Source organism: Hyla sarda, chromosome 1 (genome assembly GCF_029499605.1).
Source record: "Hyla sarda isolate aHylSar1 chromosome 1, aHylSar1.hap1, whole genome shotgun sequence".
Classification (NCBI taxonomy): Eukaryota; Metazoa; Chordata; class Amphibia; order Anura; family Hylidae; genus Hyla; species Hyla sarda.
Genome location: NC_079189.1, coordinates 605,018,336 through 605,042,076, shown reverse-complemented (window position 1 = coordinate 605,042,076; position 23,741 = coordinate 605,018,336). Strand labels below are relative to the sequence as shown.

The 23,741-nt window shown below is 45.0% G+C and overlaps 1 protein-coding gene across 1 annotated transcript; it reads right to left on the bottom strand.

Annotated features, from left to right (window-relative positions):
* Positions 1 to 1,972: 1,972 nt before the first annotated feature.
* Positions 1,973 to 20,798, bottom strand: LOC130297251 (zinc finger protein 37-like). Its single transcript, XM_056549506.1, has 3 exons — positions 20,676 to 20,798; positions 20,218 to 20,592; positions 1,973 to 6,642 (listed from the first exon to the last, which is right to left on the bottom strand). The coding sequence occupies exons 1-3, from the start codon at positions 20,761 to 20,763 to the stop codon at positions 5,867 to 5,869; spliced, it is 1,239 nt and encodes a 412-aa protein (XP_056405481.1). The 5' UTR covers positions 20,764 to 20,798; the 3' UTR covers positions 1,973 to 5,866.
* Positions 20,799 to 23,741: the final 2,943 nt, after the last annotated feature.

Sequence of the window (23,741 nt, the reverse complement as noted above, 5' to 3'; positions counted from 1 at the left end):
CTTTTTTAATTTCCCCACACAAATAGTATTTTTATAGTTGTGCCATACATTTTATAGTAAAATTAGTGATTTCATTATGCAGGACAACTGGTCACGCAAAAAACAAGCCCTCATACTAGTCTGTGGATGAAAATATAAAAGAGTTACGATTTTTAGAAGACGAGGAGGAAAAAACGAAAATGCAAAAATAAAATTGGCCTGGTCCTTAAAGGGGCTATCCAGGAAAAACCAGAAAGTTAAACAGATTTGTAAATTACTTCTATTAAAAAATCTTAATCCTTTTAGTACTTATGAGCTTCTGAAGTTAAGGTTGTTCTTTTCTGTCTAAGTCCTCTCTGATGACACGTGTCTCGGGAACCGCCCAGTTTAGAAGCAAATCCCCATAGCAAACCTCTTCTAAACTGGGCGGTTCCTGAGACACGTGTCATCAGAGAGCACTTAGACAGAAAAGAACAACCTTAACTTTAGAAGCTCATAAGTATTGAAAGGATTCAGATTTTTTAATAGAAGTAATTTACAAATCTGTTTAACTTTCTGGAGCCAGTTGATATATAAAAAAAAAAGGTTTTTTTTCCTGGATAACCCCTTTAAGGTCAAAATGGGCTTGGTCCTTTAACCCCTTAAGGACAATGGACGTACTCCCACGCCCCCGTTTCAGAGTCCTTAAGGACCGAGGACGTAGGAGTACGTCCTGCCCATTCCCGGCCCCCCGCCGCTAGGTGGAGGGGAGCCGATGCCCGATGCCTGCTGATATCGATCAGCAGGCGTCGCGGCATATCGCCCAGGGGGGTCATGATGACCCCCCCCATGTTGGCGATGGCCGCAGATCGCTGGACAATTCAGCCCAGCGATCTTCGGCGATTCCGGGTCAATCGGGTCTCCAGTGACGGGTCTCCAGGGGTCTCTGACGGCCCCGAACAGCCATAGCCAGCAGGGGTGAGGTGGCACTGCTGCCACCTCACGATCTCCCTGATTTGTCGGCCGGTTTACTGGCCGACCAATCAGGGCACCTGCTGCGGGTGTCACTCCCGCAACCCGATCCACCCCTCTTCCGGAGGACGTAATCGGGTGAGGGAAGAGGACCCCGGCAGCTGGCGTCCCTGTTGGGATCGGGGCCCCACGAGCGGCGGCGGCGAGGGACTGACCTGCAGCGTGGATCAGCAGTTGGGCGAGTGACAGCCTCCTGCTGTTGCTTAGCAACAGCTCCCAGCATGCAAAAAGGGCATAGTGGGAGCTGTAGTTATGCAACAGCAGGAGACAGACCACCACAACTCCCAGCATTCCCTTATGGGCATGCTGGGACATAGTTTTGCAACAGCTGGAGGCACATTTTTTCTATGGAAAAGTGTACCTTCAGCTGTTGTATAACTACAACTCCCAGCTTGCACAATCAGCTAAAGTACATGCTGGGAGTTGTAGTTCTGCATCTGCTGGTTGCATAACTACAACTCCCAGCATGCCCGTTGGCTGTCGGTGACTGCTGAGAGTTGTAGTTTTGCAACAGCTGAAGGCACACTGGTTGTGAAACACTGAGTTAAGTAGCAAACCAGTGTGTCTCCAGCTGTTGCATAACTACAATCCCCAGCCAAAGTAGTATGCCTCCAGCTGTTGCATAACTACAAGTCCCAGCATGCCCTTCCACTGTCTGTACATGCTGGGGGTTGTAGCTTTTGCAACAGCTGAAGGGACACTGGTTGCAAAACACTGAGTTTGTTACCAAACTCTGTGTTTCACAACCAGTGTGCCTCCAGCTGTTGCAAAACTACAACTCCCAGCATGCACTGATAGACTGTACATGCTGGGAGTTGTAGTTTTGCAGCTGGATGTTTCTTTTCCCCCCCCCCCCCCCCAATGTGAATGTACAGGGTACACTCACATGGGCGGAGGTTTACAGTAAGTATCCGGCTGCAAGTTTGAGCTGCGGCAAATTTTCTGCCGCAGCTCAAACTGCCAGTGAGAAACTACTGTGCGACTGTACCCTAAAAACACTACACTAACACACAATAAAATAAAAAGTAAAAAACACTACATATACACATACCCCTACACAGCCCCCCTCCCCAATAAAAATGACAAACGTCTGGTACGCCAATGTTTCCAAAACAGAGCCTCCAGCTGTTGCAAAACAACTACTCCCAGTATTGCCAGATAGCCACTGACAGTCCAGGCATGCTGGGAGTTTTACAACAGCTGGAGGCACCCTGTTTGGGAATCACTGGCGTAGAATGCCCCTATGTAAGTCCCTAATTTATGCCTCAAATGCGCATGGCGCTCTCACTTTGGAGCCCTGTCGTATTTCAAGGCAACAGTTAAGGGTCACATATGGGGTATCGCCGTACTAGGGAGAAATTGTGTTACAAATTTTGGGGGGTATTTTCTGCTTTTACCCTTTTTTTAAAATGTAAAAGTTTTGGGAAACCAAGCATTTTAGGTAAAAAAATGTTTTTTTTTTTACATATGCAAAAGTCGTGAAACACCTGTGGGGTATAAAGGTTCACATTACCCCTTGTTACGTTCCCTAAGGGGTCTAGTTTCCAAAATTGTATGCCATGTGGTTTTTCTTTTTGCTGTTCTGGCACCATAGGGGCTTCCTAAATGCGGCATGCCCCCAGAGCAAAATTTGCTTTAAAAAAGCTAAAGGTGACTTCTTCTCTTCTGAGACCTGTAGTGCGCCAACAGAGCACTTTTCACCCCCATATGGGGGGTTTTCTGAATCGGGAGAAATTGGGCTTCAAATTTTGGGGGGTATTTTCTGCTATTACCCTTTTTTTAAAATGTAAAATTTTTGGGAAACCAAGCATTTTAGGTAAAAAAATTTTTTTTTTTTTTTTTACATATGCAAAAGTCGTGAATCACCTGTGGGGTATTAAGGTTCACTTTACCTCTTCTTATGTTCCCCGAGGGGTCTAGTTTCCAAAATGGTATGCCATGTGTTTTTTTTTTTGCTGCTCTGGCACCATAGGGGCTTCCTAAATGTGACATGCCCCCCAAAAGCCATTTGTCGCTCCTTCCCTTCTGAGCCCTCTACTGCGCCCGCCGAACAATTTAAATAGACATATGAGGTATGTCCTTACTCGAGAGAAATTGGGTTTCAAATACAAGTAAAAATTTTCTCCTTTTTACCCCTTGTAAAAATTCAAAAATTGGGTCTACAAGAACATGCGAGTGTAAAAAATTAAGATTTGGAATTTTCTCCTTCACTTTGCTGCTATTCCTGTGAAACGCCTAAAGGGTTAAAACGCTGACTGAATGTCATTTTGAATACTTTGGGGGTGCAGTTTTTATAATGGGGTCATTTGTGGGGTATTTCTAAGATGATGACCCTTCAAATCCACTTCAAAACTGAACTGGTCACTGAAAAATAGTGAGTTTGAAAATTTTGTGAAAATTTTCAAAATTGCTGCTGAACTTTGAAGACCTCTGGTGTCTTCCAAAAGTAAAAACCTCATCAATTTTATGATGCAAACATTAAGTAGACATATTGTATATGTGAACCAAAAAAAATAATTATTTTGAATATCCATTTTCCTTACAAGCATAGTGCTTCAAAGTTAGAAAAATGCAAAATTTTAATTTTTTTCATCAAATTTGGGGATTTTTCACCAAGAAAGGATGCAAGGTACCACGAAAATTTACAACTATGTTAAAGTAGAATGTCACGAAAAAACAATCTCAGAATCAGAATGATAAGTAAAAGCATTCCAGAGTTATTAATGTTTAAAGTGACAGTGGTCAGAATTGCAAATAATGCTCTGGTCCTTAAGGTGTAAAATGGCCTGGTCCTTAAGGGGTTAATGGCTTCTTTATCGTTTTTTGGGTTTAAACAAAAAGATGGTTGGCAAAGTCTTCATTACTACTCTATCATCCAGGATATTAGTAAAAGGAGGAAAAGCTGAAAGAGCTTGGAGCTTCCCTATTCGATCTGTGGTTATAGCTATGAGGAAACACATTTTTATCATAAGGATTTTAATAGGGAGAACGTCTGAGGGTTCGAAGGTGGAACCGGAGGACAGGAGACCTGACCTGAGGTGCGTCCTATTTTATCCTGAGGTTTCCGATCCTGTGGTCGGAGGTCCTCTCCAGGGGGGCTGTCATGAGCGAAGGGGTAAATAGAAATGGGAATCTAGTCCAGGTGAGGAAGAATCTTTTAACCCTCTTCTCCCTGAGCGGTGAAAACTCTATCCAGTCCGTACACGAAAGAAATACAAGGTTTTCAAGGAGAAGACGGGTAGAGGGAGGTGAATTAGATATCCAGAAATGGAGTATGGAATTTTCATATATAGAACAAGAATCATTTCTCTGGATATCACTTTTTCCAGGATACTATAGGGTATAGTTATGGATGTGGCTTTTCCCTGTGTGAATCCTCCCAGGGTTGTAGAGTCAGCTGGGTTGTAGCACAGAGGTGGAAGATCTGAGTTTTATTACGCTGGTCATTGGCCACCAGCATGCCAGGGGGGTGGGATGACTGCAAAAGGTGTAATACAGTAGTCATACAATGGTGCACTCTAACCCCATGTGCTGGGAATCCAGAGAGCTCACTTGTATCAGGCTCAGATAGTAAGCAAGTGAGGGAGGGAGTATGGAGGAGTCCCCAGGACAGAGGTGAGGGAGGGAGTATAGAGGAGTCCCCAGGACATAGGTGGGAAGGAGGGAGTATGGAGGAGTCCCCAGGACAGAGGTGAGGGAGGGAGTATAGAGGAGTCCCCAGGACATAGGTGGGAAGGAGGGAGTATGGAGGAGTCCCCGGGACAGAGGTGTGAGGGAGGAAGTATGGAGGAGTACCCAGGACAGAGGTGGGAGGGAGTGAGTATGGAGGAGTCCCCGGTACAGAGGTGTGAAGGAGGCAGTATGGAGAAGTCCCCGGGACAGAGGTGTGAGTGAGTATGGAGGAGTCCCCGGGACATAGGTGTGAGGGAGGGAGTATAGAGGTGTCCCCGGGACATAGGTGTGAGGGAGGGAGTATGGAGGAGTCCTCGGGACAGAGGTGGAAAGGAGGGAGTATGGAGGAGTCGTCGGGACAGAGGTGGGAAGGAGGAAGTATGGAGGAGTCCCCAGGACAGAAGTGAGGGAGGAAGTATAGAGGATTCCCCGGGACATAGGTGTGAGGGAGGGAGTATGGAGGAGTCCTCGGGATAGAGGTGGGAAGGAGGGAGTATGGAGGAGTCCCCGGGACAGAGGTGTGAGTGAGTATGGAGGAGTCCCTGGGACAGAGGGGGGTGGGGGGTTGGAGTATGGAGGAGACCCCCCAGGCAGCTCAGGCTGAAATCAGTTCAGCTATAACTAGTGTGAGGGAAGAGATAAGGCACTGAGCCATTCAACTGTACACTTTAACCCCTTGTGCTGTGAAACCAGAGGCTCCAGAGACCTCACTTATAGCAGGCACACAGATAGGAGGCAAGTGATTAGTCCAGGGAGGGAGAATAGAGGAGGCAGCTCAGTGCAGGCTGAGTACAGGGGACAGTTCAGAAAGGAGATAAGGCACTGAGGATAAGAATATACTGGGCCAAAAGTAAAAGACCATACCCAGGAGAGTCACTGACCAGACAGAGAGGCACTGCAGGTCCTTATCCAGCCCAGCTGCAAGGTGTCCACAATGGTGCTGGCTCTTACTAGGCTCTCCTCAGCCACATGGCTTGTCCATAGCTCAAAATGGTCGCTGAAGGTACCAAAATGTGACAGGAAAGATAAGGAATCTGCTGGTGTCAGCCACTTTTCTGATGTTTGCCACAGAGAATTCCTTAGAGATCCAGGTCTGCCACAAGCTCAACCCCCGGTAGGAACTTACATGATTACTTTTTTATGGAAAAAGGGATTTTTTAAATATCTTTTAATTATGATTTTTAACTAATTAGTTCCATGTCGGCTATATGCGGTGTCCCTCAGCTATTAAAAGCAGCCGTAAGTGAGTTTTCTGATGTTTAACAAGATCTGATTTCCGAGTAAAACATTTCCCACATTCTGAACATGAAAATGCCATTTCCCTTGTGTGAGTTTTTTGATGTTCAACAAGACTTGATTTACGATTAAAACATTTCCCACATTCTAAACATGAAAATGGCTTCTCTCCTGTGTGAATTCTTTGATGTTCCTTTAGAGATGTTTTCTGAGTAAAAAAATTGCCACAATCTGGACAGGAAAATGGCTTCTCCCCTGTGTGAGTTTTTAGATGTTTAGCAACATTCGATTGATGACTAAAACATTTTCCACATTCTGGACATGGAAATGGCTTATCTCCTGTGTGAGTTTTTAGATGTTCAACAAGATTTGATTTGTAACGAAAACATTTCCCACATTCTGGACATGGAAATGGCTTTTCTCCTGTATGAGTTCTTTGATGATAAAAAAGTCTTGATTTATGAGTAAAACATTTCCCACATTCTAAACAAGAAAATGGCTCCTTCTCTGTATAAGCTTTTCTTTGTCTAACAACCCTTCTGTGGCTTTTATTTTGTTTAACAGCCGGTGATGGATCAGAGAACAGGACTGGTATAACGGGATGAGATGACAGACCTTGGCTGTGAAGGGCTGAGGGTGTATCTGGGATAATGTAATGTTCTTCATATGTATCTTGTGTGATATCATCATCTGCTTCATAATATGAAGATATAAGATTCTCCTCTGATCTCCTGGTACAGTCATCTGTCAAGTACAAAACAGAATTTATTATTTTTGAGAAATATAACCTTAAGAATTTTTCATATAAATAAAGTTAGTATTTTAGGTCCCTGTAGGACCTTTCTACAGGGAATATGTCAGGTGTATTTGATGCTCAGAACTGCAAACACAGTTGGATAGATGTTCAGGTATAAATACAAATTGTACCTTTCCTACTTTTAAATTTAAGATTCTCCCAAGTACATTGAATAATGAGTTTTGCGCTGAATTCATGCTGAAATCATGCTGAAACTAAGTCCCCTACCTTTCTAATGCCTGCCTCCAAGATATGTGTTCCCAATTCATTAATTTTCCCCAAGTTCCTATTATACCATACTAGAGCAATTGCCAACATATTAAACTTCCCCTCCACCTTGTTTAGTCCCATCCAGGAATCTACTCTGGGCATCTTCCTCCATACACTCTAGTTGTGATGACTACCAAAGTTCAAATATACTAAGAAATTTCCCATCAAACCTACCAACCAAATGGGAAAAAACCCACCTTCCCACCAATCTTTAAACCAGGCGACCTGAGATGACAAATAATTCCTAATATCGGGGAATTATTAAGGAGGAGAGCTGAGTAAAACGGCTCCCTGCCTCCATTGGGCGCTGGAGCGCAATGCAGCTGAAGATTACAGTGCCATAACTCAGGAAATACTCAACGGATTTAAATGGGCACTGTCAGGTACAAAAGTCCTCCCACTGTCAGCTTGTGTCCCGCTACTGTCAGTGAGGACAAGCTGGGAGTTGTAGTTTTGCTAATGATAGGGGAAATGTGAGCAGACAGCATACTGAGGAAAGGGGTGGAGACCTGAACAGTGAGGCCACGCCCCCTTCCTTTGAGAGGAATTCAGACTAGTAAGCTAAAAGTGTAATAAAAAAAAAATAAAGGTGCTAGACACATAAAATTATGTACATGGTCAGAATTAGGTACTGAGTGATATATATATATATATATATATATATATATATATATATATATATATATATATATATAAAAAAATTTAGTTGGATCTGACGGGTACGCTTTAAGTAAGTAACCCCTCTTTGTAAAGCTATAACCCATACTGGGGATAGTGTGGATGGACAGGGTGTCATGTTTAAAAAAAAATAGCTATAATCCTATAAAGTATTTTATCATTTAACCAAATAGGCGACTCCAACACCAACTTTGGAAGAAGAATGGTTCTAATTAGGACTAATATCCGTTTTGTAAATTTGGGAGATTTTTTCTAAATCTTGACTTTTTTTTTTTATTCGGAGACCAAGAAATAAGTGTTAATTTTATGAAAATCTCCAACCCCCCAAAGAGATTTAGATCCCCAGGTATTTAAAACTCTCCTCTTTCTTTAAAATCCTCTACCCCATCTCCTAGTGGCATCAGAATAGATTTTTTCCCAGTTAATGGACAACCCTCAGTATGAGCCAAACTCTTTGATTATATCCAGAACCCTAGGGAAGGAAGAATTAAGATCCAACAAATACACAACGATATTTTACCTTCCCTACCCTGGGCTCCGAACCCAATTATATTTGGATCAGACATAATTTGGATTGGTAAAGGTGTTATTGAGAGAGCAAAAAGGGGGTATCGGGGACACCCCTGCACTGTCCCCCTGTACAAACTAAAGATTTTTGTCATGGAAGCATTCCCCTGTACCACAGCTCTTGCCCTTTATATTATATAAGTCCCTGACCATACCTATAAATCCCTCCCCAATTCCAAATGACCTCATAACTTCCAATACGTTCTTGGATAAACCCATTCTGATCTTTATAAACTAATTTAGAGTGAAATCAGTCTATATGACCCAATTTTACAGGGGTCCTCATTTCTTTTCAAAATTAAAAATTTTTGGCTGGGAGTCTGAGAGGATTCCACTGTCAAAAGATGAATTAATTATTCCTAACAAATGTGGTAAAATAATATCCCTATACTGCCTATAAAAGCTTCGGCTCTACCCATAGGCAGAGTAGGCCGTTGACCAGAGCGCCCCTTCATGAGGATGCTGCCTGTGGCTTGTACTGAGGAAATTCTGTTCTTTAATTTCTTTTTTGTCTTGTCCACAGTGCTCTCTGCTGACACCTCTGTCCATATCAGGAACTGTCCAGAGCAGCATAGGTTTGCTATGGGGATTTTCTCCTGCTCTGGACAGTTCCTGATACGACATCAGGTGTCAGCAGAGAGCACTGTGGACAAGACAAAAAAATTGAAAAAGAACAGAATTTCCTCTGTAGCATACAGCTGCTAAAAAGTACAGGAAGGGTAAAGATTTTTTAATAGAAGTAATTTACAATTATTTTTAACTTTCTGGCACCAGTTTATTAAAGAAAAAAAAAAGTTTTCCACCGGAGTACCCCTTTAAGTACAACACAGGTGGCGCTGCACCCCTCTATCTGGCTGCTGGCCATCAGGGGTGCAACCCTGTCACATCATATACACTGCTATGCTCCTCTTCCGCATGACCACGATTATTCAGGGCTCGAGTCCTGCAGGACTGAACCCTAGAATTATGCTTAAATGGGCACTGTCATGAAAACTAAAAATTGATATGTTGTAGTATTTAAGTACTACAACATATCTCTAATATACTTTAATAAAAAAAAGTGATTTTAAACCAGTTTAAAATCACTTTTAAATTCGGCCACTAGGGGTCGCCCTCCTAGTGGCCGAATGCATTCGGCAGTGACGTCACTACAGAATTTTGACTCATTTAAGCCTGGCAATGAGTCGAAATTCAGTCACTGCGGTGCTCGCTGCGGTGCTCGCTCCCGCCTGTCAATCAGACAGGCGGGAGCGAGCGCTTTGAAGGAAGTGGATGCACGCAGGCTCCCGGGGACAAGGTAAAGGATTATGCCGGGGGGGGGGGGGGGGGGGGTTGCGTGTTCACCTATACAGTATGCCTCCAGTTTCCCCACTACAACTCCCAGCATGCCCTGACAGCCAATAGATGTCAGGGAAAGCTGGGAGTTGTAGTGGGGAAACAGCTGGAGGGACACTGAATAGGTGAACTAAGGGGGGTGGGGAGGGGGAGTGGGTTGAGCGGAGCCGGGGGGGTTGCGGGCTGCGCGGCGGGGAAGGGGTACTCTGAATGGGTGAACTAAGGGGGAGGGGGAGTGAGATGAACGGCGCGACGGGGCCAGGGGGGGGGGGTTGCGGGCTGCGTGGCGGGGAGCAGTATGTGCGGCCATCACAGATCCGGTGTTCACCTATACAGGGTGCCTCCAGTTGTTTCCCCACTACAACTCCCAGCATGCCCTAACAGCCAATAGATGTCAGGGCAAGCTGGGACTTGCAGTGGAGAAACAGCTGGAGGCACCCTGTATAGGTGAACTACGGGCGGAAGTGTCGGCCCCAGCAGGCATCAGTGACGTGGTGCCTGCTGGCGAAGTCTGCCTGGTAGTGAGCACACTACCAGCCAGACAAAAAGGCATTTCTAGGATAGTAAAAAAAAAAATTAAAGGCAGGGAGGGGGTTAGGGATAGATGGGTAATAGGCAGGGACAGAAAAAAAAAAGTGATGGTGGGAGCTACCCTTTAAGGATGCTGTGAATTTATCTTTAGATGGGCTATTGGATTTCTTAGGTTTTGGAGCCATATTTAATTTTCAGGATATTTAATCCCAGCTAACTTGAGGCTCTGTAAATGATGTAAGGCACTGTAAATTATGTAAGGCCCTGCAGAGACAGTCTTGTACAGATTAGCATATCAGCGGATTTTATGGCAGACAGGAGGCTCGTATCAAAAGCATTATCCTTCTTTATTCAGCCCAATAGCAGAAAGAAATGCATTGTAATGTAATAACAAAAGAAAAAAGGGGTAGTGCTGGTCACCAAGCAACCATCTACCCCCCCCCTTTACATTCGAACCAATCCTATTCCGACTCCTCCTCTTTCTGCTCAGTAGCAGAGGCAACATCAGATAAGTATATGCTCCAATTTTCTTAGGTTTTGTGGCGGTTAGAAGTGTCCTATATTCTTCTGCCACTCTACAATCTTTCTAGTCTTCCTATTTTAGTTATTCCGGTGTAGATACTTCATACACCGGATTCTGTTTTCATTCTGTAATCTCTCCTGTTTATTTCCATCTTATGCTTTCTCCCTCCCTGGCGCTAGCGCTGTATTTCTCCCGTGTTTCCCCCCCTTCCCGTCCCCTTGCCAGTGTTCGGGCGGCTTCCCACTTAGTTACTTCAACATACCTGTTCTTTGCCTGCGCCATTGCGGTGACATTGGCGTTTCTTCTTCGCCGGTCATCTCCGCCCCCCCCTCTCGCTCCCTGCACGCTTCTCGTACCCGCTGAGTCATGTGAGCACGCAGGGTATAGCGAGATCGCGCAGCACGGCCGTTCCCCAGTGTTTGTATCACTGATTATGGCCGGACCTCCACACAGCTGCGCGTGTGTCTCAGCAGCCGCTGTCTGTGCTTCTCCAAGCGCTGACAGGGCTGTGTCCCTGCTGGTTCACCGATTTACAGCTGTCTATCTGTATAGCTGTGTCGGCTGTTCCTCAGGTTCTGGGGGCAGTCTTTTATTAACCCCTGTTGTGTTGGGCTTGTGCTGCAGCTGTCTGAACTGCAAGCCTGTGATTACTATGTGCAAGTGTAGAAGGAAAAAAAACGCACTCACCAACTCTAAATGTACTGCGGACAAGGAGGTTTTTATTCAGCCGGGGGTCGAGGTCCAGGACAGGTGGAGGAGAGAAATGCAACTAGTTTTGTTCACTACGGAGCTTTATCCAGCTAATATGCCACCACTGGGGGAAGAGGAAGTGGAATTCTTATACCGCCCAGGGAGGCTGACGTGACATATGCAATCTAAGGTGATAGAACACACATGAGCATATCTTGCTATGTAGCGGACAAGGAACAATGAAGAAAAAGACAAAAGGTTAATAGAAAAAAAGATGCAACATAAAAAACCGCAAGGTAAAAAAAAGGGGGGGGGAAAGAGAGGTGGTCTAAATATGTGAAAACATAAACAAAAGAAAAAAAAGGGGGGGGGGAACAAAAAATAATGTATAATTATATGTTAACAACTGCAAAAAAATATATGTATCTAGGCATAGCTGGAAGGAATAGGTAACAAAAAAAGAACATATCTTTATACTAAAAAGGGGGAGGGCCACGAAAAAAATAAGAGTAAAAAAGAAAAAACTATATTACTTAATAAAAAATTGATTGAAAAAAGTAACAAAGTCACCAAAAAATGCTAAGATCTTGACGATCATTCAGACCCAGTCCTTCTAGGGCTCGCGTGCGCATAATCCACCTTTCTTCAGCACGGAGCAAAGTCTTGTGCTTGTCGATTCCCGGTTGATTTTCTTTAACTCTTTGTAATCCAGTGAATCTCAGAACTTCTGCATTGCCTTCATGAGCAGTCCGTACATGTTCGATTAACCGCATACATCCATGTCCAGTGTGAACTGACCGGAGATGTTCACGAAATCTGATTTTCAAAGGACGGATAGTAGAACCGATATAGAAACGTCTACACGGGCATATCACTGTGTATACTACATAATCGGTGCGACAACTGATGAAGTCTTTGAGTCGCACCTCGGTGCCTCCCAGGGAAAAATTATTTTCAGTTAGGAAGTATTTGCAGTGTGAACAATGCCCACATTTGAAGTTGCCGATAGGGGTAGAAGATGAAAGACAGTCTTTGTTTTTGTTGTCAGCAGGTAAGGTACTTCGAACAAGAATATTACTTAGACTTTTACTTCGTCTGAATGAAATTAAAGGTTTTTCACAGGACATTTCACGGAAGAAGGGATCATTTTCGATTATGAACCAGTTGTTTTTAATAACTTGACGAATGGTATCAGCCATAATGTTATACTGAAAGGAAAAAACAAATCTATGTGAATCCTTTTTACTTTTTTTTTGTATTGTTTAGTGACCAACTCGATTCTAGGAATTTTTTTTCGCTTTTTTGAATGCCTTTGTTAGATCATGTTCAGGGTAGCCACGAGATAAAAAACGCTGATATAGTTCTTGAGCTTGTATCTCGAAATCTATTTCTGTTTTATTTATTTTTCTTAACCGTAAAAACTGGCTGTATGGTAATGCAGTTTTTGTGTGGTGAGGATGAAAGCTGTTATGATGGGGGAGGTTTTTTGAAGCCGTGGGTTTTCTGTATCCTTTTGTTTGAAGTTGGTTGTTTTCAATCACCAGGAGTACGTCCAGAAATTCCAATTGGTTGGTGCTGATTTTACTAGTGAATTTCATATTCATGTTATTGTTGCTGATGTAATTGGTGAATTCTGAAAACTGATCTGAAGTTCCATTCCAAACAATCAAAATGTCATCTACATAACGAAAATACTTCACTATATAGGATGAAAATGGGTTTTCTTTGCAGAGAATATATAACTTTTCGAATATAGCCAAAAATATTGTGGTGAAGGAAGATGCCACAGGTGTCCCCATCGCAGTCCCCGTGCATTGAGCGTACCATTTGTTCTGAAAGGTAAAAATTGTTCTCAAGAATTAGATGGAGCGCTTCACCTATAAAGGACACAAAAATCTCTTCTTGTCCAGTATCCACTAAAAATTGTTGTACCGCTTGTACTCCCATCTTCTGGGGAATTCTAGTATACAACCCTTCAACATCAATAGATGTCAAGATATAGGATTCCTGCCAGGATTCCAGGGATAAAAGAAGGTCGTCAGTGTCCTTAACATAGGATGGTATTTTAGGTAGGAAAGGATGTAGAAGCCACTCTAAATCTTGTGATAGTGCTTCGGTTATAGCTCCAATGCCTGCCACGATGGGGCTGCCGGGGGGTGCTTCAATATTTTTATATGTTTTTGGTAAGAAGTACCAGCGAGGGTTAACTGGATGTGGGTTAAGTAATTTCTCTGCTGTGTTTTTTTTTTCAGAAAACCGTTTTCTGTGTATTTTCTCAACAATGTTTTTATTTTGTTGGAAATTTTTGGTGTCGGGTCAGTTGTAAGAGGTAAGTAGGTAGTAGTATCTTGTAACTGCCTATTGGCTTCATTTATGTAATACTCCTTTTTCATGATGACCACATTTTGGCCCTTATCTGCCTTTTTGATCACCCAATCTTTGCGATTTTGCAAGATTTTTAGGGCCTTTTCTTCATCTTTTGTAAGGTTAGAAGTAACCTGTGGATAGATCAGGGCTCTTGTTTGTTTTAACACTTGTTTGGAGAATATATCTAGACTACTCCCATGCTGTAGGGGAGGGTTAAAAGAAGATTTCACCCCTCCAGAGAAGACATTTTTTGGGGGGTTTTCAGACTCTTCCCCTTCTTCAGGAATAGAATCCTCATCCATCAAGCTCATAAGAAGTGCAACTGTTTCCCAGTCTGTACTGGGTGGGGTGTCTGGTGCAAAAAAGCCCAAATTGCCAATTTTAGTATCTCGAGACGTTTTATTCTTCTTTTGTGGATTATCATCTTTATTTTTATTGAAAAAGCGAAATAAATTCATTTTTCTGATATTTTTGTACAGATCGATTTCAAAACTAACTGGATCAAAAGCGGTTGGAATGCAAAAATTCAGGCCTTTACTCAGAACCTGTTCTATTGGTGCGTCAAGTGGTTCACTCGTGAGGTTAAGGACTGTGAGTGTTTCTAGTCCTGGGGGTACCATTTGACCTGCTTGCGTTTTCTGCGGCTTTGAGTATTTGTTGGCTCTCCTTCCTCTTCGGGTGCGTTTCCTAAAGGGTCGCATGTTTGAAGAGTGGTTGCAGTTTCTTCTGAATTTTCAGATGCTTGTGGTTTAGTTTTGGGTGATGTTTTTTTCGAATTTGGCTTGGCAGAATTAGAGTGTTCATCCGAATTGCTGGAGTCAGAGTCAGTGGTCCAATAGTCCACTTTTTTTCTATTAACTTATTAACTATTAACAATAAATTACTAACTTATTAACAATAGTCCACTTTTTTTCTATTAACTTTTTGTCTTTTTCTTCATTGTTCCTTGTCCGCTACATAGCAACATATGCTCATGTGTGTTCTATCACCTTAGATTGAATATGTTACGTCAGCCTCCCTGGGTGGTATAAGAATTCCACTTCCTCTTCCCCCAATGGTGGCATATTAGCTGGATAAAGCTCCGTAGTGAGCGAAACTAGTTGCATTTCTCTCCTCCACGTCGTCCACCTGTCCCGGACCTCGACCCCCGGCTGAATAAAAACCTCCTTGTCCGCAGTACATTTAGAGTGGGTGAGTGTGGTTTTTTTCCTTCTTCACTTGCACCTATTATTGGACTTTTTCTGTTTAAACCTGCACCCCCAACATATGTCTGCCTACCCGATCTCCTGGAAGTACTACTACAGCCATAATTCATCTAATACATCTGGACAGTGCCATTTCCTTCTACACTCTACTGTGAATACTGTGTATTGCTGTTATTATAGTAAAACAGTTATTTATGGTCCTGTCCCCCTTTTTCCTCTTTTACAGACCCGTACTGTAGTTTCATATCTCAGTGGCACTATGACTGACAAAAAGTTGGAGGTGACCTTGGGGGATGGCCCCAGTCCTGCACATACACCCGACTCTATGTCCGCTGCTGAGATTCATCAGCTAGTGAACCAGTCCATTCATTCTGCTCTTACGTCTGCCATGGCGGTTATGAATGAAGTCTATTTCTCTGGCGGTGTCTCAATCCCACCAGGAGGCTATATTGGCCTGCACGGATCTGCCATCCATGGCATCCGTACCTATTCTGGTTTCTGAGCCTCAGAAATCCGGCAAATCTGACAGGAAACGCCACTATTGTTCAGATCGAATGACCTCTCCCACACCACAACAGACGGCCCTTCACATTTGGGCGCCAACCCGAAATCGGGTTTAAGACCCTCCACCCAGGAGGAAGAGCATGATATCCGGGCAACCCACTCTGCTAAGCGGACGAAACCCGATTTGTATGGGGACGAATCGGAGGTGGAGTCTGAGGCGGATTATGAAATATCGATACCCTCTTCTGGAGCCAGCGAAGAAGGGGAGGTAGGCGATTAGGTGGAGTGCGACCCTTCGGGGTCTTCTGCTACTACGGACAATCTGCACGCCATATTGGACTCCCTAGGGGTGCCATTTTTCGACCCTGATGACATCAAACACCAGAGGTCGGGAGAATGGTCCCGGCTACCGCAGGTGGCTAAATATGTGGAGGCGTGGCTGCGGAAGCCTTTAGATCGAGGCAACCGTAGCAAACTAAGATCGGAATGTCCTCGGCCGTCGGTGGCCAACAGGGTTGCAGTTACTCCTGAATTGGACCCGATACTTATAAAGTACTTAATTAAATCGGGTAAGAACCCGAAGAAGGGTCTGGACAGGTCCTTCATGTCCGTGCAGGACAAGTTGTTGGACGTCTTGGGACCCCTTATCAAGATTTTGAACTTGGCTGAACAGGCTGTGGCGACAGGCGGATTGGTGGACGCTGGAGTCCTCAGGAACTGGGCCTTGAGGGCCACGTGCCTGTTGGGCAACGCAAATTCAGCGATGTCAGCTGAAAGACGTCGCTCTATACTGATGCGTCTTGATCCTCAGCTGACTCATCTGGCTACTGAGGAGCTGGGCCCGTCCGCTGAGGGCCTTCTGTTTGGGGATTCCCTAATCAAGAACATTAATAAGTTCATAGGGTTATTCTCCTGCCTAGATAAGGCTCAGTCCTCGCTAAAGAAATCTGCTAAGGTTTTCGGCAGGGCCGGAAGGGGAAAGGGTCGACTTTCCGGCAGGGGTGCCTATTTTCAACCCTATGCTAGACCCTTCGTTCAGTATGTGCAGGACAGACATCAACCTCAGGTGGTTCCTGCACCCGTGGCCACCAACCCCTTTTATCCGACTCGAGGAAGGCCCTGGAGGGCACGTGGCAGTTCCAGAGGTTTCTCCAGAGGCAGGAACACAGGTGGGTTGGACTGTTCAGAGTTCTTGTTCGACCCCTGTGGGGGGCAGACTGAGGTATTTTATCCACCATTGGTCCATAATTTCTTCAGACCCATGGGTGCTGCAGGTGGTCTCGGGATACATGATAGACTTCGTGTCCGCACCAGTGCAGTCCAGATGGCCGACACAAATTTGCTTCTCAGTAGCAGACAGGGCTCTGATCTGCAAGGAGGTCGCGGACCTGCAAAACAAAAACGCCATCGCCCGGGTGCCTATGGACAAGCCGGGTTTCCTCAGCAACCTTTTTTGGTGAAGAAAAAGGACGGAGGCCACAGGCCAATCATAAATCTAAGAGATCTCAACGAGTATGTGTCGTATCGCCACTTCAAGATGATGGCATACATCTACTCAGGGATTCTCTTCTTCCCGACGACTGGCTGGCGAAGATCGATTTAAAAGACGCGTACCTTACCGTACCGATTCACGCTTCTTCCCAGCAGTATCTGCAGTTCCTCTGGGACGATGAAAAGTGGGAGTTCACATGTCTCCCATTCGGACTCTCGTCCACTCCGTGGTGTTTCACCAAACTTCTAAGGCCGGTTATGGCTCTTCTTAGAAGTCGGGGAGTGAGACTTATCATATATCTCGACGATATATTGATCATGGCTCAATCTCCTCAACAGGTGATACTACACGTGGAATGGACAAGTTCCCTTCTCACAGATCTGGGGTTCTTGATCAACCACAAGAAGTCCATATTCGTTCCCACGCAAGACATAGAATTTCTGGGTTTCATGGTGAATACCCCTATGGCCATATTGAGTCTTCCAGAAAAGAAGCTTACGCTGCTTCGCAAGGAAATACGGATCCGGAGGCGCTGGCCACGGATGCGATTCTGCAAACGTGGCCTCCGGGAACGTTGTACGCGTTTCCCCCGTTTGCCGTGATTCCCAAGGTCTTGTGGCAGGCGGAGTCCCAGGCATCCACTCTGGTGCTGATCAACCCCTGGTGGCCGACCCAATCTTGGTTTCCCCAGATTCTGGGGATGTCCATAGATCGTCCACGGATCTGCCCCGTCTTCCCATCACTTCTGAAGAACCCGATGGAGGAAGCACATCCGTTAGTCTTGTCAGGTCAATTGCGGCTGGTGGCTTGGCTGATATCGGGATGCCGGAACTTGGTGTCAAAATTTCACAGTCAGCTAGATGCATGGGCTCCAGGTACCAGATCGGCTTACAGATCTGCCTGGGGATTATGGGTTCATTGGTGCTCGGCAACGGAAGATGGATCCCATTCATGCCCCTGTGTCCGGAGTCTTGAATTTTTTGTCGGAGGCCTTTGACACCGGGAAGGCTTATCGGACTATTAATGTTTATAGGTCCACAATTTCTTCTCGTCATGCCCAAATAGAGGGAGGGACGTTGGGTAGACACCCGTTGGTGTGCCGTCTTTTGCGAGGCATTCGCTTTAAGCGTCCTCCTGCACCTAGGTATCAACCTACTTGGGATGTCTCCTTGATTTTTCGTACGTTTTCTTCTTGGGAGGATAATGAAGAATTACCTCTTAAGCTTCTATCGTTTAAGCTGACCATGTTGTTGTGTTTGTGTCGGATGTTCGGGCATTGGATATATCGAGGAGGCAGTTTACGCCCCTGGGTGTGCTCTTTTCCATTTCACGTCGGACGAAAACCGATCTGAGAACGGTTTTCTATCCGAGTTTTCCGGGACACCCTAAGTTGTGTGTGGTGTGGTGTCTTAAGGCCTATGAGCTTATGACATCACAATTACGTTCAGACTCTTTTTCTCAACTTCTCATATCTTTCTGTGCTCCACACCTTCCGGTGTCTTCTCCAACCTTGTCACGTTGGGTTCGCCAAACGATGGTCCTGGCTGGGATTGATGTCTCGATCTTTAAAGCTCATTCTTCTAGAGGAGCCATGGCTACCAAGGTGGCTCAGGCGGGAGGCTCTCTGTCGGACATTATGAAGGCAGCAGACTGGTCTTCGGAAAACACGTTTCGCTCGTTTTACTTTCGACCAGAGAGTCATGTTTCTATGTCAGTGTTGTAATTTTGTTGTGTGATATTGCTGTTATTTGCTTTGAACATAAATTTGATACGAGCCTCCTGTCTGCCATAAAATTTAGGATTTTCCTAGTTTGACGACGGAAAATATAGATTTTATAAAGACAGGAGATGAGCATCAACCCTCCCTATTTCCCGTCCCTGTCATGGTTCTGTTTTCTTTTCTAGGGTATTGAACGTTGCACCCGATCAAGTACCAGTGGATGAGTTTATCTGTTGATCCAGTTTTCAGACCTCTCTGTTCGTGGGAGGTCAGTGGATAGTTCGCGTTCCAGTGGTTCCTGAGTGGGGACAAGTTCCTGAATTCGTTGCTGGTTGGATCTGCCGTGGGATTCGTGTTTGCTGTTTTGGACGGTTTTGGCCTTCTCCTAGACTGCAGTTTGGTTCCGGTGGAATAGCTGCATAAAGAAAGAGGAGGAGGTGGAGCTGGATTCGGTTAATATGGAGCAAGTCGGAATAGGATTGGTTGGAATGTAAAGGGGGTATAGATGGTTGCTTTGTGACCAGCACTACCCCTTTTTTCTTTTGTTATTACATTGCATTTCTTTCTGCTATTGGGCTGAATAAAGAAGGATAATGCTTTTGATACTCGCCTCCTGTCTTTATAAAATCTATATTTTCCGTCGTCAAACTAGGAAAATCCTAAATTATGCAGAGACTGTTGGTGTAGATTAGCAGAGTAACGGATTATGCAGAGACAGTCTTGTAAAGATTAGCAGATTAACAGTCCCTGCAAAGCGTAGGCGGCTCTACCATTAGGCGAATTAGGTGGTCACCTAACTCCTCGCTCTTAAGAGAGCCTCACAGCCACCTAACTCGTGCCCCCCCCAAGTGAGTGGCAACTACCTAAAGGGAGCTGCTACTATATACAGGGGGCTACTATCTACAGGAGAACCTACCTACAGGGAGTAACCGCTACTTATAGGGGCTGCAACTGCCTACAGGGAGTAACTATCTTCAGGGACATACCTTCAGGTGTCACCTACCTACTCAGGTAGTTACTGAAGGTACCAAAATGTTCCACGAAAGCTATGGAATCTGCTGGTGTCAAAATCCAGACCTTTTTCTGATGTTTGCCACAGAAAATTCCTCAGAAACACAGGTCTGCAGCAGGCGCTGAAAGAAGAAGGCACAGCTGCCTAGGTCTGCCACAAGCTCTGTCCCCGGTAGGAACTTACATAATACTTTTTACTTTTTTATAAACAGGGCTGTGTCTTCGCAACTCCTGTCCAATCATCTGAATTTACCACAGGTGACTCTGACCAAGCTGTACAAACATCTCAGAGATGATCAAGAGAAATGGGAGGCCCCAGAGCTATAAACCAGGTATCATAGCAAAGGGTATGAATACTTACGTATTGCCAAATACTTTTTAATAAATTCTATTTTCACTTATTGGCATTATGGAATATTGCCTCAACATAACAAATGTGAAAAGAAGTCAAAGGATTTAAAGACTTTCCAAATGCATTGTATTCCAGCATATTTAGGATATCCTGCTGTATATTCCTATATTCAGTCAAATACAGAAAGGACACAGAACGTTAAATATTCCACACACTATTGTTGTAGTCAGTGACTGAGAATCTGTGACTCATCTCAACATTTAGTGGTGACTACTCACCTGGGCGGTTACCTGTAGGAATGTCCTCCTTATACTGCTCATCACCTCTCACTTCTGTCTCCTCTTCTTCCTTTATGTCTGTAGTATTCATATAGCTCAGATCTCTCCCTGTAGGAATGTCCTCCTTATACTGCTCATCATGGCTCACATCTTTCTCCTCTCCTTCCTTTATGCCTGTAGTATTCAAATAGCGCAGATCTTTCCCTGTAGGAATGTCCTCCTTATACTGCTCATCACCGCTCACATCTGTTTCCTCTTCTTTCTTTATGTCTGTAGCATTAATATAGCTCTGATCTTTCCCTGTAGGAATGTCCTTCAGATTTTTACCTTGATATATAACACACCTCTCTGGTGCTGTTCTGTTACTGGATCTGACTGTAGGGAACACATACAGAGACTGAATTCATTCTTTACATACAAATAATGAGAGGACATGTGTATATAGTCATGTCTATTACCTGCTGATGCGAGGGGCTGCTGATCCTCCATCATCACCTGATCCTTGTACTGATCCTTGTGTCCTTCTACATACTCCCACTCCTCCATGGAGAAATAGACCGCCACGTCCTGACACCTTATAGGAACCTGACACACAATGATACAGTCATCACCCCGACCCCTCCAGTGGTGTTACTGTATAATGTCCCAGCATTCCCAGCACTGTCACCTCTCCAGTCATCACCAGACCCCTCCATTACTGTATAATGTCCCAGCATTCCCAGCACTGTCACCTCTCCAGTCATCACCAGACCCCTCTATTACTGTATAATGTCCCAGCATTCCCAGCAGTGTCACCTCTCCAGTCATCACCAGACCCCTCCATTACTGTATAATGTCCCAGCATTCCCAGCAGTGTCACCTCTCCAGTCATCACCAGACCCCTCCATTACTGTATAATGTCCCAGCAGTGTCACCTCTCCAGTCATCACCAGACCCCTCCATTACTGTATAATGTCCCAGCAGTGTCACCTCTCCAGTCATCACCAGACCCCTCCATTACTGTATAATGTCCCAGTGTGAGGGGCTGCTGATCCTCCATCATCACCTGATCCTTGTACTGATCCTTGTGTTCTTCTACATACTCCCACTCCTCCATGGAGAAATAGACCGCCACGTCCTGACACCTTATAGGAACCTGACACACAATGATACAGTCATCACCCCGACCCCTCCAGTGGTGTTACTGTATAATGTCCCAGCATTCCCAGCAGTGTCACCTCTCCAGTCATCACCAGACCCCTCCATTACTGTATAATGTCCCAGCACTGTCACCTCTCCAGTCATCACCAGACCCCTCCATTACTGTATAATGTACCAGCATTGTCACCTCTCTAGTCATCCCCAGACCCCTCCATTACTGTATAATGTTCCAGCATTCCCAGCAGTGTCACCTCTCCAGTCATCACCAGATCCCTCCATTACTGTATAATGTCCCAGCATTCCCAGCAGTGTCACCTCTCCAGTCATCACCAGACCCCTCCATTACTGTGTAATGTCCCAGCAGTGTCACCTCTCCAGTCATCACCAGACCCCTCCATTACTGTATAATGTCCCAGTGTGAGGGGCTGCTGATCCTCCATCATCACCTGATCCTTGTACTGATCCTTGTGTCCTTCTACATACTCCCACTCCTCCATGGAGAAATAGACCGCCACGTCCTGACACCTTATAGGAACCTGACACACAATGATACAGTCATCACCCCGACCCCTCCAGTGGTGTTACTGTATAATGTCCCAGGAGTGTCACCTCTCCAGTCATCACCAGACACCTCCATTACTGTATAATGTCCCAGCAGTGTCACCTCTCCAGTCATCACCCCGACCCCTCCAGTGGTGTTACTGTATAATGTCCCAGCATTCCCAGCAGTGTCACCTCTCCAGTCATCACCAGACCCCTCCATTACTGTATAATGTCCCAGCATTCCCAGCAGTGTCACCTCTCCAGTCATCACCAGACCCCTCCATTACTGTATAATGTCCCAGCATTCCCAGCAGTGTCACCTCTCCAGTCATCACCAGACCCCCTCCATTACTGTATAATGTCCCAGCATTCCCAGCAGTGTCACCTCTCCAGTCATCACCAGACCCCCTCCATTACTGTATAATGTCCCAGCATTCCCAGCAGGGTCACCTCTCCAGTCATCACCAGACCCCCTCCATTACTGTATAATGTACCAGCATTCCCAGCAGTGTCACCTCTCCAGTCATCACCAGACCCCCTCCATTACTGTATAATGTCCCAGCATTCCCAGCAGTGTCACCTCTCCAGTCAGCAGCTCCATCATCTTGTTGATCAGTTCTAGGATATTCTGTTCATCCATTTCCTCACGTATCAGGGAGTGAGGTGGAGGCCCCGGAATTGGGCTCAGGGTACTTCCCCATTCTCCACACACAGGGAGCCGACAGTGCCCACTAGAGGACTTCTTCACTACTGTGTAATCCTGTGTATGAAGAGACACATTTAATATCACTACATACATTCCCAGAATCCCTCACCTCTCCAGTCATATCCATCTTTATTACATAGATAAGAATTATGTCATGTGACATCACTCCCAGAATCCCTCACCTCTCCAGTCATATCCATCTGTTATTACATAGATAAGAATGAGGTCATGTGACATCACTCCCAGAATCCCTCACCTCTCCAGTCATATCCATCTGTTATTACATAGATAAGAATGAGGTCACGTGACATCACTCCCAGAATCCCTCACCTCTCCAGTAAGCCGGAAGAGCATCTCTAGGGTGAGGTTTATCATCCTGTTCCTGTCTCTCACCATGGTTGATGGGTCATCTAGGAGAATTCTCTTATATAGAAGATATCAGCAGAGGATCCTGGGTTGGAGGAACCTGAAGGGAAGAAGAGGATCCAGTATAAAATCCCATATAAAAACACGATCTTAGGACTGAGGTCAGAGACGAGATAAGATATCGGACACCACATGGTCAGTATCTCCATACAGGGAGGTGTTTGGTGGGGTGAGGGGTCTCAGCAGTGGAGGGGGAGGAGTTTCTGGATAAACAGTGAAGGCCAGTTTGGGGGGGGGGGGAGGTAAAGAGGTGAGGGGAGGATGTAAGGGACGATCAGGTTAGGGATCAGATAGATAATAGTAATGAGCTTAACCCCTTCCCGCACCATGATGTAACTATACACTGTAGTTCGGACTATCTTCCCATACAAGGACATACAGTTATGTGGCAGGAGATGAGTTCATGGTATCAGTAGATGATGGCAGCTGTAATGTATGGATAACATCCCGCTGCAATGGCCAGAACAAGATAATGGTCAATGGGTTAGGCACTACTATGTCATAGACACTACTACTCATAGGCCATATAGAGTGGATAAAAAAAAAGTATTTAGTCAGCCACCAATTGTGCAAGTTCTCCCACTTATAAAGATGAGAGAGGCCTGTAATTTTCATCATAGGTATGCCTCAACTATGAGTGATTTTATGGATTTTTTTGTCTCATTAAGCCTCAGTCTGACTAGTGGAACAACAGGACTAATAAAAATTG